Here is a 19,263-nt window from a genome sequence, read left to right on the forward strand (position 1 = left end):
ACAACTAAAAATGGTCATTGCCCACTTGTAGAATTAAACCTAAGGAGTGTATTTTGCAGGTTTCCTGCAAGATGCCTCTTCCTGAAGTAAAGAGAATTTTTCCTTTTCTTACATTCTGTAATGCTGGAATGGCATTCAAAAGCAACGGAATTATACAGATGGTATTTTTAGACAAGTTAATGTCCACCGAACAACTGTGAAGATCAATAAAGTAATAGAAACTTAAATTAATTTAAGAAAAGTTTTGTAGTATAAGAGGCTATATGAATTTTTGTGTGCTTAAATTGTTGCAAGTATTTCACATGATAATGGTATTTGTCTAAAGTGTTCTTCAGTCTACAACAGGTATGGCATTAGCTAATGTTACAATGTGTGAAAGCAATCTGCAGTAAGCTTATTGGAGAGTTGCTTTTGGCTGGCACTTGCATTTACTGCCCATATTGTTTAGACTACATTTCTCTAAAGGTATGAAGAAGGTAGCCTTGCCTACTTTCTTCTACTTAAAATTAATAGTTTTCAGTATTCTCTCCTAAAACTTCACATTTTCCTAACTAGTTTGGCATAAGGATCATTTGTTGACTTGATTCATGTTTTCTGTTAAGGTTCTCACTTATCTTGTTTATTAACTACTTTAAAGCATGTGAATGATAGTCATATTTTGCGTTACTGCTCATATTAAAAAGAAGTTCAGAAAATGCTTCTCCTCCCATGGGAATGGGTAGTTACACCGTAAGCTTGCTCTGAAAGACTATTAGCCAGTAATAGTTAGTTCTGACTGTGCTAAGGAAGAGAACGGGCTAGAAAGAAGCTATCAAAACCTAATATTAACTACCTTCTCACTTCTTTTAAGTATCGTCTTTGAATATGGAATGCGGTACATTGTTTACTTCAGGCTTGAGAAAAATGTTACCATTCAAATGCGGAAGACAAATTTCAAAATGCCAGATTCAAAAGAAAAAAGAAAGGGGGGGGGGGCAAACTATACTGGAATTTTAGTCCTGTTAAAGTCAATGGCATAAATTCCATCAAGTATCAGCACAACTGAAAATTACCAGTTTCTTCCTTTTTGTACATTGCTCACCAGAATTGTATAAACACCCACGTAAATTGTGTTTTGTTGCCATCCCTGCTTGGAGCTGCTGAAATTACCTTCTGCTCTCTGGCTTCTGTTGAGGATGCTTCAAGGGTTCGTTCACTTCCTTGCCCAGGGAACATGGCCCAAGTCCTAATTTGGAAGTTGGTCAAATTACACACCTGGAAAAAAAGTTGGGGATTTTGGAATCCCTGTAGCTTATTTCAGTGTGTGTTTAAAGTGTTAGCAAGTAAAATCAAGGAAAAATAAATTGACTTTTAACAAGGCATTAAATCACCCGATTTGGAAGATTTCACTGCACGAGGACCAACTACATACGTTTCCAATAAATTTGTTATATGTTTGATGGATTAAACCCATCACAAATACAGCAAGCATTCCTCAGACTTCCCCATCTATTTCCTCATTGTCTACATCCTTTCTTTTTCTCCTCTCTCCCCCTGCGATGCCCTCAGCTTTCTTGTGCACCCTCTGCTGTTTCTGCTTGGCCTTCTCCCTTGAGCAAAGACCTGCACATCCTTCAACTTCTTTGCAGCTGCAGTTTGACAGGGTGGGGGCAAGCCTGGCGTGTCCCACGGGGCCTGAGCCCTTCTCTCCCCAGCAGCAGCACGGATGCACACTCTCCCCACTGTTTTTACAAAACTTCTGCAACGCATTCATACTTCTGCCTTTCAGACTTGGCTGAAATTGAGTGGTGGAGCGCGAAGGTATTTAGAGAGACTGGGAAAGGATAAAACAGTACAAAGCCAACTTCATGGAGCAGCCAGACCAGAACAGTTTTAAAAAGCCACAGTCTAATTTGAAAAAAATCACGCTAGCGTTGTTTCAGAATTTTTAAAGGAAGCGAGTTGTGACTGCTGACTTACTCTTATGTCAGCTTTGGGTTTGCATATGTACTGACAGATACTTTTCCTTCCTGTACATTGTTTCTTTTTCAGTGCAAAGTAAGGATTGAAGTTGTAAATAATGACTACAGCTTTGGGGTACCACTTGTTTTATATACTCAGTCTAAAGGACTCAGCTTTTTCAAAACCCTTTAAGATGCCTTTTAAGTTAAAGTATTCTGACTGCTTAGTATATTTATCTGTTCCTTCAATACTTCTGAAGAAATCTGTGTGAACTGTTGTGTAATTTCCTATAAACCCAACATGCATGGGGTGACATATAAAGTGATTCTTTGCATCATCTTTTGCTGTACATGTTGGTCCAGCAGCAGGAGCTATCAGACAGATGTTGTTTAGCAGTCGGATGCAATTAAATGTTCTTTACGTGATGTCGCCTCCATTTGTTGTCCAAAAGAGATCTTAGCCCTTGGTGGCCATACCAGCTTTTATTATATCTGACTAAAAGATCAAAAAGCATAATCTGGTTTGTTTGCATGTTCGAATTCAAGACTCAAACTTTAGATTATTTCTGGTTGCTGTTTGTATTGTAAGTAGTTACTTTTTTAGGATAAACCCTGATGTGTTGTTTGTACTAAGGCATTATGTAAAAATGCATCCATTTGACTTGGAGGTGAATAATTTTGAAAGCTGCAGTAATGAGCAGCTGTCTACTGTGTGTTACAATTGGGGCAAGTCTTTCTTGAAAAGAGGGGGAATAATCCCTCTATCTTTCATTTTAGAAATAGGCTAAGGAAAAGTCTGTTCTAACTTGCAGATTATTTTGTTAGCAGTCTTGAATTCCTGAAAGGGTTTTTAAATTATTTTCTGCGTCTGTCTTTTAGAGATTGTGACAAAGTGATAAGAAACTGTTTAGAGAATTGTCAGGGACATCTTCCTTACACAGACCTCTAGCCATAGCTGACACTGTTGTGTGCATCCTGCTTCCTAGTGGCATAGTTTAAATATAGTAGGGGAATGAGGATTTCTGTTATAGTGTGAGTTGTCTCAGGTTGGAACAGGCCTCAGGAGGTAAATTCTCTGGAATTTGAGTTGTTGTGGTCCTGCTGTTATTTTACGGGGAAGGTCAGGTTGTAGAAATAGGCAAGAGTTCAAAGAAAGATGGACGGAGGGAGACTGGTTTGATCCTTTTCCTTTTTAGGGCATTACAGTATTGTACAGTTTACAAATATTCTGTTGTTGATTGCATGTTTCAGGTTAGATTTCAGTGTAAGGTTTCACAATATACATTGAAAAAATTATGGCTTTCTAGAAAACTATATAGTCAATCTGGGTTTTTTTGAGAAACAGTACTCTGCATCTAGATGCAATACTTTTAGTGTGTTGAGTGGCCTAAACTTCAGTATTTGGTGTGCAGTTACAGCAAATTCTGACAAACATCTGCTATGCAGTGTTTACTGCATTATTAATTAGATTTTTCATTCAAATTAACTATTTATACAAATTTATACTATTTTATATATATACTATATATTATTTATACTATATATACAAAAATAAAATGCTATATGCTGTAGTATGCTTAGATACATTCATAGGTTGCTGTTGTAGTATTGAATTGTCGTCTTTATAAGTAAGAAGATATACCTATAATAGGTTATGAAGATTTTCTTTGTGTAAAGGAGTAGCTGCTAGTGACTATTCATGGCTTTTGGCATATGTATGAAAATTGGTTGATGGCTATTTCTATGAATGCTGTTGACCTCATCTATGACTTGCAGTTCTGTTGTCCAGCCAAGTTTGCAAATGGAATTGAGATAAAGATTAGGTCTTGATGTGACTGAGTTAGTGAAGCTGTCTACCAGATCCCTTAATCATCGTGTACTTCAGGATACAAGTAATACTTGCAGTACTGGTTCATCTGCTAGTGTATATATGTATGTATATATGGATAAAAAAATTAGTCTATTCAACATTCAGAAACAGTAAAAACATCAGCCACTATGGTAGATGATACCTATGCATAATTCATAACCGATGTGATTTAAAAGCAACACAGGGTTTAAGGAAATTTAATTTTCAGATGGCAAATGTTCTCGGGTCTTTTCCCTACATGTGTAAGTTTTAATGTCAATTTATTACAGCATTTAACATTATCTTTGGGTTCTGATTGTCTTATGGTTTGACTTCTGAGACTGTCTGCTTGCCATTGCTTTATGCCAGGTATCTGTGTTTTCTAGATTAACATTTAGGAAAGGAATGTTTTTTATTTTTGGCCGTGTTACACACAGTATTAAACATGGCAAAGAAGAAAGTAAGTAGCTTAAAACTGCTTGGTTTTTATATAAATGGCCTAATATGTACCTTTTACTGATACCTTTCCCTGTCCTCCACTTCTTTCCTCTTTTTAGATGTGTGGTCAGCAGGCTGTGTATTGGCTGAACTGTTACTAGGACAACCAATCTTTCCAGGTGACAGTGGTGTGGATCAGTTGGTGGAAATAATCAAGGTATGGAATTTTAAGTGGTTTTTTTGTCTGCATTATTCCTTGGCAATCAGCGTGAAAACATGCATTATTATAACCTTGTCAACATATATATTCTGTTACCATTGTACAGGGTGTTGCGTGTAAGCCGTGTTTGAAAACACTTCTTGTGCTTTTTGACAACTTGGTGATCTTTATTTGCCCCTCTTGCAGTCATGCATATGATATATCATCTTTTAATTGCATAATTTTTTTCCCTCTTAAAGGATTGCACTTTCAGTGTGCTTGGAAATAGTGCTTACATACTGAGCCAATATTTATTAATGTGTGATTTTCATTCTTTAAGAATATGGCTCTTTTTCCTTTGTTGCATGCAATTAGTACTTGGCTTTGAAAACAGTGTTATTAAATTTCCTTTTGCCAGATTCTTCGCATATGTAGCCTTCTTCTCTTCCCTCCTCCCAGCTCTTTGAGGTGAAAGGAGAAAAGGCACTCCTTTTTGCAGATGGAGAATCGGGAAATGTAGGGGCAAAGATGCCTTCTGCCTTTGAGTCTTGTTTTTCAAGTGAAAAAGACCTAATGTTTCAGAATACATAACACTTATATATCACTTATGTCCAAACACATCTTGATGGATTTCATTGGGTAAGCTCTGAATATTCTGTGATTCTCAAATTAGAGGCATGGAAGAATAATTCATAGCTTAAAAGTTTGGTGTCTGACTTCCCAGCACCCTAGTCTCCCCCGCGTCCTTCAACTTCTGCAGTGAAGGAAGCAAGATGTCTAGAGAGAGCGAGCAGTGTAGTTTTCCTCTGAACCTATACTATGCACTTAATAGGATGGGAGTATTACAGAGGATGAGATGTGTGCACATGCTGTTCGGCTTTACTGATTTCATCACCACGAGGGGACTGTATTAAGAGAATTTCCTCCTTGGTTTTGTCACTGAACTGCTACCTTGATGCATATATATTTGTGTGGCACGCTGTGAAAACCCCCTTAAAGCCAAAATGTGTGGGTAGAAGAGTAGAACTTCCTACTTGCATCTATGTTAATCACTAGAATTGCTGCTGGTGTCTTTGTACCGGTCCTAACAGAGTGTATGACACCAACCAGTGCCCAGTGGTCATTCTCCTGCATGGAGGGCATGGGCTGGTGAGGCTCAGTATTTCTGTGCCCTGCTCTATGGTCTCAGTGGGGTGTTCTCTGACCTTTCTAGGCTCTCACCATGTCTACTCCAGCCTTTGACCATGTAACCCTAGTTTCTATTACAGTGAATTTCTGTCTGTCCTGCTGGAAATCTTCCAGTCAACAACTTTCCTCTGGAGGCTCCATGTCTTGCATCTACTTCTCTTTTAACTTTATTGATTTCTTATTATCTTTCTGCCCAGTGTATTTCAAGTTCAGCATATCCAAGCTGGGTCAGTTTACATAGGAAATACTAGTGGAAAACTAGAGTTGCTGTCAGAAGTAAAGCTGATGATGGCACAAGTGACAATTTTTCCCTTGTGAGAAGTGTCTTGGAGCGGTGTGCTTTCTGCTACACTGCTTTTGTGAGGTGCGGTCTCTGTGAACACTTCAGATGGCCAGAGTTCCACAGGAGTTTGTGCGAATAACCTGTACAGTTTGCCTTTGGACTTTTTTGAAAAAGTCCTGCTTTGTTTCTTGATTAATGTCTGCAGTCCTGAGAAACTATGTCTAATGAGGTTTTTTTGTAAATACAGCTGTTTGTCACGGTGACAGTCCTGTAAGTCCTTCTGTGGCTCAATCAGAAATCTGAGAGTAGAGAGGCCTGATCAGCAAAACCATAGTGCTCTGCCTTGCCATTTCTTTGATTTTCACAATGTGAAAGTAAAATAATCAAGAAATAGATGTCCTCTCATTATTGACATGTTTGCCAAGCAGAGATTGTGGTGTGGTTCAAAGTTTGCTAGGAGCTGTTACCATCAGTTGGATATTTTCAGTTCTGCATTAATGGAAGTAAACGTCTGTGAACTAATAATTGTATAGCAGGTACGTGCTCCGATTGTGAGGATTCTGCTCTGTTTACACCCGAGTTAAGCTGTACTGAAGAAGAGGGCTACTTTAATAAAATTGCTGATAGCCTGTATACTATCTGTGGTTTCTTTAAATGACACTACCATGAGTGGTGTGATAACTTTTATTCACCAATTCATAGCTAAATACATAGTACTGGCAACTAAGGTCATTTCTCACAACAACCAAAGGGGTATCCAGTGTAAAGGCTTGAACTTCAGTAAATTATAGCTTGAGATGTTGATTTTCATCTTTTGCAGAAACAAATTTCTGAACAATTTATTTAAAAGTAGAAAGGGGGATACTGAATGATCATCCACACCTGTATTGTGTTGGGGTTTTCTCATCTTCTGTGAGATATGTAGCCCCTACACATAGAAATTAAGTGAAACAAATGTGGGGATAACTCCATTTTATAGTAAGCCTGGTCTCTTCAATTAAAAAGTTACAATACTGAGGATGTTTTAGGAAGATCTGAGAGAATAAATGCTGTAGATCTTACAGTAGTAGTCACAAAAAAGGATGTTCACTGACTAGTTAAGGAAGTATGATGGAAAATGTGAGCCTGAATGGGTGGGTGCCATGAATATTTTTCTGCCTGTATATTTACTAAGGCAGCATATGTTCTCAAGGCAACACTGGAAGAGAGAATGAGCACAAACTGCAGAAACGGACTGTTTTACAATGCCCTTGTCTACCAAATCTTGTATTGTGAAGTTCTGTATGAACTATTCAGAAAAGCCCTGGCAGAAGGCTTAAGGTGAGAATACAGAGAAAGTTATGCTTTAGAATATTGCATTCAAAATCAACAGCTGTGAGAAATTGTCCAGGAAAGTATTTCTCATAGTGGAAGTAGAGGGAGAAGAGCACTCTTACCTCAAATTTCAACCTTTTTGAGGATGAAGAAAAAGTGGAAAGTGAGGTCCTTAGTTTTCCATTCTGCCAGTTGTTGGCAGGGGTCTGTCCTATCTACTGTGTAACCCTTAAAAGTGACTGATAATGAAATTAAGCAGGTTTGTTTCTCAAATCTATAAAGAAGTCATGAAACATTCTGTTCTTCTCCACTCTCAGTATGGTGCTTAAATTCCACTTAGATTTGAAAGTTCCTCTTCCATTTGCTGCCATAGAATACAACTATTAAAGCTTTCATTGTAACTCAGACTTATTTTAATGTGAAATGGCCATAGGAGAAGCAGAGCTGTTGGATCTACCAGTTCTAGAACAGCAATGAACTTTGCAGAAGATTGCGGGCTGAGACCTGTGAGCTGCTGTTGACCTATCTTGGAGTCATGCTTTTCAGATAGCTTCCTTGGAACTGTATGTCTGAAACTTCAGGGCAGAGAGAGTAGAGTCTTTTAAAATCCCCAAAAAGGCTATAGTAAAAAAATATTTACCCACACACTTGGAAACATACCTGACTTTCATCCCTTAAATTTACTTGATTCCACTGCAAGAGAGGTCAGGTATGAAACTTTTCTGCTGGTTCCTGTCAGTTTGGGATGACTGAGTCACAGTCACTCCTGTAGCATTTTTTGAGCCAACATAATTTTTTCAGTTGTCTCTTCAGTTGCTTACTCAGCTTTGATTGAATTCATTTGATTGAGTTCATTTTGCAACACAGCAATTGGATGCTACACCTGGATATGAAGTTTTTGCATTAGACTGGAGAATGACTTCAAAATATCATCACATTAAACTAGTCCTCCCCTCTCATGCAGTTCTCGATGACATCCCTTCAGTAGCTGTGTTCATGAAGATAGAGTGTCTGTGATATGTCAGTCAGCACAGCTTGTCCTTCCTGGGGGCTGTGCAGGAAGCCCAGCATCCTTAGTCCCTTGCTGCATCAGAAGCATTTTTGGCTTTTGTCAGATTTTGATTCAGCAGTCTTCACGTAATTTCATTTCAAGCAGCCTTGCAAGATCTCCATCCAGTTGCGCTTGGACTTTCTCCAGGCCTATTGCATATTTGCAAACTGCTCCAAAAAAACTGTGCCCCTGTAGAACCCATGGCATCATGTTCGTATGAATCAAAAGACAGACCCCTTCTTTTTAGCTGCTTTTTCTCTTGTTCCTATTTCTTTAAAGACAGCCTTTCCATATGTTCTTAATCTGGCTGGGAAAGAGAGATCTTTGACCACTTATTCCCTTACAAAATGATATTCGATATGGAGAAATACTGTCTTGGAGCTCCATCTGAAGAAATAGTTTAACCCAAGTACATTCTTCTTGAATATTTACACTGTTACAGGAGAGAAATCATGTGCTGTGCTTTTTCCAAAGTTTGATCTTGAATGGTGACTCTTGCTCCTTATTTTTAGCTCTTGCTAGCTATTCTCATAGGTTATCCCATCGCTGGGAATATCTCAAGTGGGTAACCCAATATATTCATTAAAATTCATGCCCCTACTGGCTTTCGAGTGACACCTTCAGAAATGTGCTCAGTTTCTGAAGTAGGCACACTGGCAGTGTGGGTTTCATCAGTGGTCACATAAAGAAATTATGTATGAGTAAATGCTATGCCTCAGAGCAGTCATGCAGTCCCGTCCCCGATGGAAGGGTGAAACCCCTCCTTTCAGCAGCCCAGGGGAGTTGCAGTTGCCACTTCCCTATTTAAAATCCACTGTGCAAGTGGGATAGTGCTGAATACAGCTTGGAAGAAAAGAGTTCTTAGACCTCAAGAGGGATTTTTTTGAGATGCGGTCAGGGCAGACTCCTTCATAAATCTCTGGCCTTGTGCACAGAACTTGCAGTGTCTGCAGGACTGCCATGCCCCCTGTGAAATCTTGGGAGGCTGGGGGCATTCCCTGGCTCCCCTAGATCTTCAGCGCCCTGAAACTATCAAGGGAAAAACTGGCTGGGATATCCCCACCAAACTCAAACATCTTCAATCACAGTTTCCACGGACAGTGGTTACTCTTTATTCCCCTTGCAAAAACGAAATCTTGAAAGCGTAGTGGTTTTGTTTCTAAGATAATCATTATCTTCTGAAAGGTTCTGTTTAGTACCTTCACCCTACTCCCCTCAAAAATGAAGAAGAAAAAGAAATCATCTCTGTCAGAAGAAGGAGGCAGCAATAATTGTCTGAGCAGCCCTGAGACATGGGGAGGACAGCATCTGCCAATCTGTCTTGCATTGTCTACCAGAAATATTTTTTCCGTATGCTGCAATCTAGAGTATGAGGTGTATCAGCTAACTTGTGAAAACTGCAGGAAAGGGTTGTGGGGGAGGAGGTTGCTTGGTCTGGATTTTTTGGTTCCTACTGGACTATGTGATTATTGATTGCACCAAAGCCAGCATTTCATGGTAATTTGGAAGAAGTAATGAAATCTTCTTCCTATAGTTCTCTGGATTGGGGATGGCAAGGGGAAAAAATGTATTAAAAGACAAGCTCAATAGTATCAGGAATCCTATCCATGTGTAACTTTTTGGTCTATGACAGTTTTACTGAGCCAAATGCTAAGTATAGACTGCAATTATAATATATGGCTCATGCTCAAATGTCAAGGTACTATTTTGGGCTCAGTTTTTGAAATAAAATAAATTCAGTCGCCGTAGTTAATGGGGAGAGAGGAGCCGTCTCTTCCGGGAGAATAAGCGGTAGGAGAGCTTGTTTCATTTTATTGGATGTGGTCCTGTGCTGAGGACCTGCCTGCATCTGACAAGGGCTTTCACATGGGTTCTCTCTCCTTGCCCCTAAGGGAAGTCTCCTAGCATTTTTTTTCCCCTGATGTCCCCCCACATCACAACTTGGCTGTTCCTGTGCCTCATGTAATTTGTCACTTCCCAGTGCTTGCAGGCAGGCAGTGTAAAAAAAAAAAGTTGATGAGCAATTATATTCATGTCAGTGGTGACAATGGGTTTTTTCCTATTCCTGAAGTATAGCTGCTCTCATGTTTGTGAATAGAAGAAATCTCTATATTTAGTTGGCTTTCATTTTGTTTGACAGGCAAGTGTTTTTGAAAGAAAGTGTATATGAAATGGGTAATTTTGTTTTATTTTCTACCACAGACCTCTTAAAGTATTATTTCAAAGCTGACCTGTGTTTACTGCTTGAGATGCCTGCACCGTGATTTTTTTAAATAACTATTTGGCATGCCTCTCACAACTTTCTGAAGAGGTGCAGACATGTTTGCAGAAGCATTAATTATGCCATCTAGTAAGCCATACACACCAGACTTTCTGGAGCATGTTTCCTCAAAAAGTTGCACTGTTTTCCAAGGGAAAATCTCTATACCACTGTAACCATGGCTTTCTAGAGGCTTCTGACTTAAATAACCGCCTTCTCCACTCTCTAGTTCAGTTACTACTAGCCGGAGCTTCTGAACCATTGGTGTCCTTATGCTTTTAACTGATTTTTACATTTTGGCAAAGGTTTAGCAGTAATGATGGTTGTCAGAAAGGGCCCTTATTCCACCAGGGTTTGTTGAGACCCTTGCAGTTTCCTCTTCCTCTGGTGTTGCAGCGGTGTGGATTTGGTCATAAATAACTCGCTGCAGTTTTGCACAGTGAAGCCAGGTGTGGACAGCAGCTGTCTTCAGTACTGGGGTATAACTAAGGGGTTTTTTGCAGCTGAATACCATCTATCTTCTCCTACGAAAATTTGATTGAGAGAACATAAAATGAAGATCATTATGCTATTTGTAATAAAATTCAGAGCTTATTTCAGGTTCATAAATCTCCCGTTCTTGTTTGGTAAGGATGACATTATTGGGAGCCTGTAGCTTTTCTGTAATTGCTTGAGATACATACCATTACCATACCTTCATGAACCCGGTTCCTGCAATAAAAATTATATGGTGAGCTTAATCTGTTACAGATTAATGTCAAGGAAAACCTTTCCAAAAAGTACTTGTGAAACCCATTGTGTTCAATTTCTGTCCTAAGAGAATCAGAGCAGTATCTGTCTTCTCAGCAAGTGTATTTTTTAGTTAATAATGTTTCTTTATTTTTATTTGAGAGATGATGATGACAATTAGGAATGAAGAGCAAGACTAGTTGACCTGGTGTCTTCACTTGCAGGAAGACCCCTTGTAGTCCCACATAGACACCTCTCATTCATTCAAAAGTTTAGTCTTCATTCCATATACAGTTGATTCCATCAGACAACTACATTTTTATTATTCTCGTACTTACTCTGGTGTGGTTATCTCTCTTGTTGGTGTTTCTTTTAATTGGGTACTTTAAAATAAAAAGACAACAAACTTTTTCCTTGACAATATCACCTTTCATAAGACTGTCCTCAAGAAGTATAATAGTATGTGCTAGTCTGCATGGAGCTGCAGACTCTCTGACCTTTGCAAGATCAGGGGGGATCTTATCAGTGTACAGAAATATCTGAAGAGAATGTGCAAAGAAGAGGAAGCCAGGCTCTTTTGTCCTGTCACAGGATGCCAAGGAAGAGGCAATGGGCACATATTAAACCACATGAAATTCAATCTGAATGCAGGGAAATGTTTTTTACTGTGAGAGTGGTCAAACACTGGAAAATGTTGCCCAGAGGGGTTGCAGAGTCTCTGTTTCAATGCTCAGAAGTCACCTGGACATGGTCTTGGGCAACCAAGCTCTCGCTGGTGCTGCTTATGCAGGGGGGTTGGATCAGATGACCCACAGAGGTCCCTCCCAACCTCAACCGTTCTGTGAAACCTCTCTCCAGGGAACATCTGCTCCGTAGTATTTTCAGAGTTGGTATAGCAAGAGCAGCTGTTTCATGGAGTAATTCTGCCAAAAATGTGCAAAGTAATTTATGCTTCTCCTTTGCATTTCAAACAGAAAGAGCAGTCACATACATGAGTTTTATAAAAGAAGAGGTTTGCCCAATTTTTGCAATAGCTTAAATGATTGCTGTTACTCATCAAGGTTACTTGAATGTATTCCTAATGTACTGAAAACTTGGTGTGAAGCAGTGAGGTACAACTTCAAGATCGTGTAGCAAACAGTGTTGGTGCGCAGGTGGGTGAGGAGAGGTCCACTACAGGACCTCTTCCAGATATGTTAAGTACAAGTACAATTTTATAGCTTATCACTTTATTCATCCCACACTTTTCTTCTGGACTGTAATTTGGATTTGACAGTCTTTAAAACTTCTGTTGTTCTTCCTATGTACTTTCTTTACCTCTTCGGGTTGTTTGGGGGAGGTTTTTTTGTGTGTTTTTGTTTATTGTTTTGGTTGTGGGGTTTTTTTTTTCTTTAATCAGTCTTCAGTAGAAATCCAAAGCACAATCTGGCTTCACAATCCGTAGAGAAGAAAGTAAAGACACTGAGTGGCTAATATAAGTCACTCTTCCTTTTGTACAGTTATTCTTTGTGTCAAAGGCTGCTGTTATCATGATCCATCTTCAGTACCTTCTTTTCTAAGCACTCACGAGACCTTAAACTTGCTTAGATGCCTGTGCTTGAGTTTAGGAGTTGCTCCCTCCCATCAGCTGGAGTTACAGCTGTGCCTTTAGTGAAATGTATGCGTTTTAGTGAAATGTACGACATTGTGAGTCCTTCCCTGAAACTGCCCTTGCCTGTCTAATCTGAATCCTCACTGATGCTCTAGGCAGTCTTTAAATAAAAGATACTTGCACTGCGTAGGCTCCTGTTCCGAGCAGCCTTGTCAACTGAGCTGTTTTGCTGAATTTTGGCTATATATAAAGAAATTTTACTCTTTACTTCATCTTAGGAAGGCTATTAAAGGATTTTTTTGAGGAGGAGGAGGGTAAAGAAGGTAAACATGCTTTTTAAAAAGTCCTGTTTATACTAGGGAGGCCTGAAAACTGAGCCTTTAGAAATGGAAAGAGAGCAGTACAAGTTACCCATAATTTTTCAGGAAGTTAAACTAATCAAAAAAAACTTCCAAGGTTTTGAAAACGGCTTTTAACCCAAATTGGGATGAAAATAAGATTTGCAGTTGTGAAACCCCTCATCTGTTAGAACTAGAGAGTGTTGAGAGCCATGGTCATCAAAGCTTTGAGAGCGGCACCATCCTGGCAGGCTGGCAGCTGGGTGGCCGGGGCTCTGGGGGAGCCAGACAGAAAACCAGCAGGGAGAGGACACGTTTTCCTGTCAACTCTTTTTTTTTTTTTTTTTTTTTTTTTTCTCCCTTTGAAAGTTGAGCAAAATGTACAGAATCCTGCAGACACCCCCTTTCTACCACCTGAGCAAAACCAGTGTTTTCAGACACACAAAGAAACATCTTCTTTCAGCTCTGAAGGTAACCCTTGGCTTTTAGAGTAGGTGGGATTTAAATCCTGGTTAGTGATGGGAAGGTAGGAGTTACATGATCTGATCACTCATTTTGTACAACCTGTCGCTTCAATGTGTTATCCAAGAAGCAACTGTCTGAACAAGTTGCAGGGTTTATATCCACTGCTGCTGTTTGTTTAAGATTGCTTTGTAGGTAGGTAGTTTGTGTCATACAGCTCATATTTTAAATAATAAAGAGATACCAAGCTCCTTTCATAATGCCTGATGATAGTTGCTCTGTCGCACAAACAAATTGAACAACGATGCTTGCTCTTCTACCCCTTTACCTGACTCTTTAGAACCCATTTGTGTAATTTCCACTCTTCTAACAGAATGAAAATGTTCACAGATACAAGAATATGCAACCAAATATTTCTTTATCAAGTAGTGAGGTAAAGTCCTAACGTCATGTTTTAGATGATCTGTTTCCTGATGGTGACAGTGCAGTCTCGTGAGCTGAGGTGATAACGTTACGCTAATCTGCATGGCGAGACATTTGTCACGGGGCGAGAGTAGTGTGGCTACAGGGTTCCTATAGGAAGATGAATCTGAGCTCAGCATAGAGAAGCAACTCCTCTACCTTCTGCCTTCTCCACTTCTCTCTGCAGAACAAAAGGATACCCAGCAACTGGGCGCAAACAGAAAACAGCGGGATTCTTTGAAGCTGCCTTGCAGTTTTTATATGTAGGCAGTGGCTCTCTAGCATTTGGCGCTAACTGAACAGAAAGCTCTAATGCTGTGTTGTCTGGCTTATTCCCTGAAGGGATTTCCGGAATCCTTTCAAAATCTATCCACCCCTACAAAGACATGTGCGATTGCGTGTTAGTTCTCATAAAACTACTAATCATGTATAAATAAAATTGTGCAGATTCTGGGAATAAGAAACATAAATTTATAAAAGTAAACCAGGGTTGGTATGCTTTTTAGATGCTTCCAGGTTACGTTTAAACCAAGTTTATCTTCTATGTGGAAATACTGGAGTGGGGAACCACCACCAAAACCCACACAGTTTGGCGGGGGGGTGGGGGAGTGGGGTGGGTGGTGTTAAGGAAACCTGTCTGCCTCCCTTCAGCAGTAACTGGCTGATCTTCTAAGCTTGTCAGAGGGCTGCTGTTCATGAATTGGAAAATGCAGTCTGTGCTACTGGTCTGATCCTTAATCAGCCATATGCAGTGAGCTGCAATCCCTGAATGTGTTCGGCGGTACTGCTTTGGCACAGTCTAATTGAAGTGAATTCTCTTCCCCATCGAAATATCACTAAGTTTGAGAAAGATGCTTGAATTTTATGAAAAACTGTGGAAGAGAATTAAATTTTTGACACTGGGCTTGGAACATGAACTGAATTGCCAGCAAGAGACTACTGAAGTTGAAGCAAGGGCCACAAAGATGATTAAGGGACTGGAACATCTGTCATATGAGGAGAGGTTGCAAAAGCTGGGACTGTTCACCCTGAAGCAGAGAAGGTTCAGCAGGGTCTAATCAATGTGTATAAATACCTTGTGGGAGGGAATGAAGAAGCAGCAGCCAGGCTCTTGTGGGTGGTGCCTGCTGACTGGACAAGAGGCAGCAGCACAGAGTAAAATACATGAAACTTCATTTGGATGCAAGAAAACACCTTTTTTTTTTTTTTTTTTTTTTTTTGCTGTTAGGGTGGTCAAAGACTGGAGCAGGTTGCCCAGAGGGGTTGTGAAGTCTCCTTTTGTGGAGATGCTAAAAACGTAGCTGGACATGGTCTCGGACAACCTGCTGCAGCTGACCCTGCTTGAGCAGGGAGGTTGGATCAGAAGCTCCCGGGAGAGGGAAGTCCTGTGCAACTTAAATGTTTCTGCAAAAGTTTTGTTGTTTTGTTCTCAACACTATATTAACTTAGTAGTTACACAGATTGACTTCAGTTGTCTCAATACGTGAGAAGTTATACTGTGCTTTTTGTTACCATATGAATATGAAGCATATCTAAATAATTTGCCTTTTTTTTTTTCTCTCCTATCTAGGTTTTGGGGACGCCTACAAGGGAGCAAATTAGAGAAATGAATCCAAACTATACTGAATTCAAATTCCCTCAGATTAAGGCACATCCATGGACTAAGGTGAGTCTATATGAACTGAATAATAAAGACATGTGGGCTGAAAGTAAAAATTCAAGGAGTTCAGTTTGTTCAGTGGCTTGGTGGCTTTCAGTCTGAAGTGGGTGCCTTTACCTAAGCTGGGGACCTGGTAACTTTTGATGTTGATAAGGAGAAGGAAGTATTGAAGCACTGCACTGTAATATCTATTGGTCTGGGTTTTTTTGAGGTTGCCTACAGGTGTGGGTTTTTTTGTAACAATGGTGTGTATGCTTATAGCAAATTGCAATATATCTAATTCCTGTCATGCTATAAATGGATAGGGACAGAAGTCACCTACAAATGAGAAAGTGTTCCAGTGATACATGTATTTGTACTTCTATAGATGTGCTGTTGAGGGGGATTGGTTTTTCTTGGAGTTACTACTTTAGACTTCTTGTTACCTAGCTTTCACAAGGACACACTATTGCAGTACATACAGACAATATCATAACCTCTGTGATCAAAGAGGAAACTGCTAGGATTGAAACAAATACATCGCCACACAATTAAGCTGTCTTCCACATGTCAAGGAATGATGAATATTTGACCTGGGACAGGATAAAAATCATTCAATTAGCCTCTTAGGTGTGGAATAAGTTAAATATTGAGTCTTAAGCAATTGAAGCCTGGGTAGTTAATGTTTTCTTTCTGCTGCTTGAGAAATGTCTGATATAGTTGCAGTATATTCTCATCGTATCTTAGCTGTTCCGTTTTCCTTCTGCTAAGAAAATACTGTGTCTGCATGGAAGGGCTGCATTCCTAGCTGAGCACGTGTCCAGGTCAGACGCTTTTGGACCAAATGCTCAGTGGTGGTAGAAACTCTGGACAAACTAATTCAAGCTCATTGATAGCAGGCCATGTACCTGATAGGTACATGCCAGGCCAGGAACTGCGAGTCACTGTTTTTGTGATAGATTCTCCACTGAGTTATGCACCACTTTAGTTGCATTTCCATATCATAGTTTCTTTCTGTGTGTTGGTTAAGTGATTTAGAATAGTATGAGAGGTCAATAAATCTTTGAAGCTTTTAAATACCTTATGTTAGCAGGGGGAAAAAATGAGGGCAAGTTAAATTCCTGGGAGTTGGTCTCTTCAGTTTTGAATTGCATCACAGTAAAAGTCGCAAGAATAAGTCCAAAAGCTTTATAGCGCTGAATATCAGGGCTGTATCTGAATTCCTGCAGTGGACGTGTTTGTATTATAGGGGGTTAAGTTAATATGCAACGCAGTAGGAGTGCAGACACGTACTGTAGGACATGTAGTTAAGCATCTAAGCTAGCTATGCAACTCGTGTTCTGCCTGAATAGCCTTAAGAATCATCTGTATGCAATTGATGATCTGTTTAGACCACAACAGAGATCTTTTGGCAAATGGAAAAAACTTCAAGAGAAAAACTGAGACTTCCTTCTATGTATATGAATGATTTTTTTGGTCATTCTAAAGGATCACAAGTGAAACCACGTCAATTATAAAGAATTGAGAGGAGCTTGCCAGAAGATGAAATCTGTGTTTTCCATTAGGGCACAATTAGTTTTGGAGAGCTGTGCTTGCAACGCAGCTTCTTATTCTGCAGTTGTTCTACACACAGCTCTTTCTGACATCAGCTGGGTGTAGAATAGCATTTAAACCAGTTTATTACAACTGAGGTACATGATCCTTCCTTATGAAATCTGTGTTTTTCTTAGTATACAAATGCTAAATTATCAAAATGGATTATCCGGCATGGTGCTGGTAGTGATGCTCGTCTTCTCAATGTACTACTTCTAAAGATACTTTCCTTTCAACACTTTGAGCATGTTGAGCCATGAAAGTTTTAAGTGGTGGCAATATGGAGAATTGGTCTTCCTTATCCAGCTGTGTTGGTGTAATATCTGATGGCATGGCAGTGGGCATGCGTATCCTTTTGGAGCTTCTTAGAATTGAAACGTGTGGGAGGAAAAGCACTTCTGAACTCTGGCTGTCTAATGAGCAGAAAAGGAATGACCTAAGAGGTGAAAGTGCAGGTGGTTTTTTGTTATAATTACGTATGCAATGTAACTAGAGTGCTACAGGTAGTTACCAGCACGACTTGAACTTTAAAAGTTTCAGCCTCAAAAGCACAAAACTTTGACATCTAAGAAGAAGAATTACTGAAGATTACAGTAGTTATATGGTTATTTTTGTGGACTAGTGTCCTGGTTTGAGGTAGAACAGAACCAATTTTCTTTTCAGTAATTTTACTTTTCAGCAATTTTACTTTTCAGCTGAGTCTCTTCTAACTAACTCCACTTTCTGAAATTAACAGTATATTCTTCAGACAGTGTTTGCTTCCAGCCTAATGTTTATAGTGAATATCAAGGAATGTTATGCAGAGAGGCTCCTGTTTATTATTGCTATAATAACCAAGGTCAGCTAACTTTGTGTGCCCCATTGGAGGGGTGGAAGCAGCAGAGCATAGCAGAGTGGAACCTGTGGGGAGGAGCGGACAGGATGGGTGACTCAAAACTGACCAACAGGGTATTCCATCCCATCTGCATCATGCTCAGTATAAAAGCTGAGGGATCAAAGGGGTCAGCCTCTTTCTTCAATGGCCAATGTCCAAGTAGGACTCTGTTCGTCTGCCTTTGATCCCGATCCGTGTACTCCTGAATCCAGATCCAGAATTAGGCTTCCGCCTGTCGCTGAGTCCAGTCTGGGACCTTCCCAGTGTCTGCCACAGATGTGATCATCACCCTGGGAGCTTGATACTGGTTTTGTATATATTGTATATACTTAATTATTTTCTTTTTTATATATATATTATTATCTTTTCTTTTTATTATTAATATTTCATTAAAGTGGTTCTAGTTTTCAACCCCTAAGTCTCTCCCTTCTCTTCTGGGAAGGGAGAGAGAGGGGTAAAGAGAGCATCTGGGGTTTGTTTAGTGGCCAGCCCAGCCCAAACCATGACAACTAGTTATGATCAGAGGACTCAGCAGACAGAAGTTCAGGGGGTTTTGTGTGGAGGAACTTTCAGACAGCTAGTTTTCAGCAGGTTTGAGAGAGAATTACTGAGAATGTATTCACTCTCTGCTGTAAGTTCTTTAACACAAGGACATTCTCCTTGTTGCTTTGTTGTGTTTAATAAAATGTGAGTATTTTTCAAAGTTGAGGGGTTTGTAGGTTCTACTTGGAGGTAGTTTCAGGCAGTCGAGATGCCCAGTGAAGGTGCATGTTTAGCTACTGTCTAGATGTTTAACCTCTTCTATGCAATCTGGAACTGGTTGTATTCAGGCCAATAGTCTACACAAAAGTAAAGTCTATGATTTGCTTTTGTTTTCCAGGAACTTTCTTGGTCTGCAAAAGTGTGTGTAGGTGGCAATTAAGAATTTTCTTTGGAACCTGTAGTACCTATAGGTTGCCTCTGAAATTCTGTGGTATGGACTTCTGTCGGATGTACCTGGTGTTCTGGTCTGCTCTCTAGGTATTTCTGGCAGGCATAGTTACGTTATTTTCC

The 19,263-nt window shown here is 39.7% G+C and overlaps 1 protein-coding gene across 2 annotated transcripts in view; it reads left to right on the forward strand.

The window, feature by feature from the left end:
• GSK3B (glycogen synthase kinase 3 beta) overlaps positions 1-19,263 on the forward strand; it is a 153,336-nt gene that overhangs the window by 108,529 nt on the left and 25,544 nt on the right. For both annotated transcript variants that reach the window (XM_074159730.1, XM_074159722.1), the window contains exons 7-8: positions 4,347-4,444; positions 15,675-15,770. In XM_074159730.1, the coding sequence (XP_074015831.1) occupies positions 4,347-4,444; positions 15,675-15,770 (194 nt within the window). The remainder of the gene's footprint in view (positions 1-4,346; positions 4,445-15,674; positions 15,771-19,263) is intronic.

The sequence above is a fragment of the Numenius arquata genome, chromosome 1 (genome assembly GCF_964106895.1).
Source record: "Numenius arquata chromosome 1, bNumArq3.hap1.1, whole genome shotgun sequence".
NCBI classification, from domain to species: Eukaryota; Metazoa; Chordata; class Aves; order Charadriiformes; family Scolopacidae; genus Numenius; species Numenius arquata.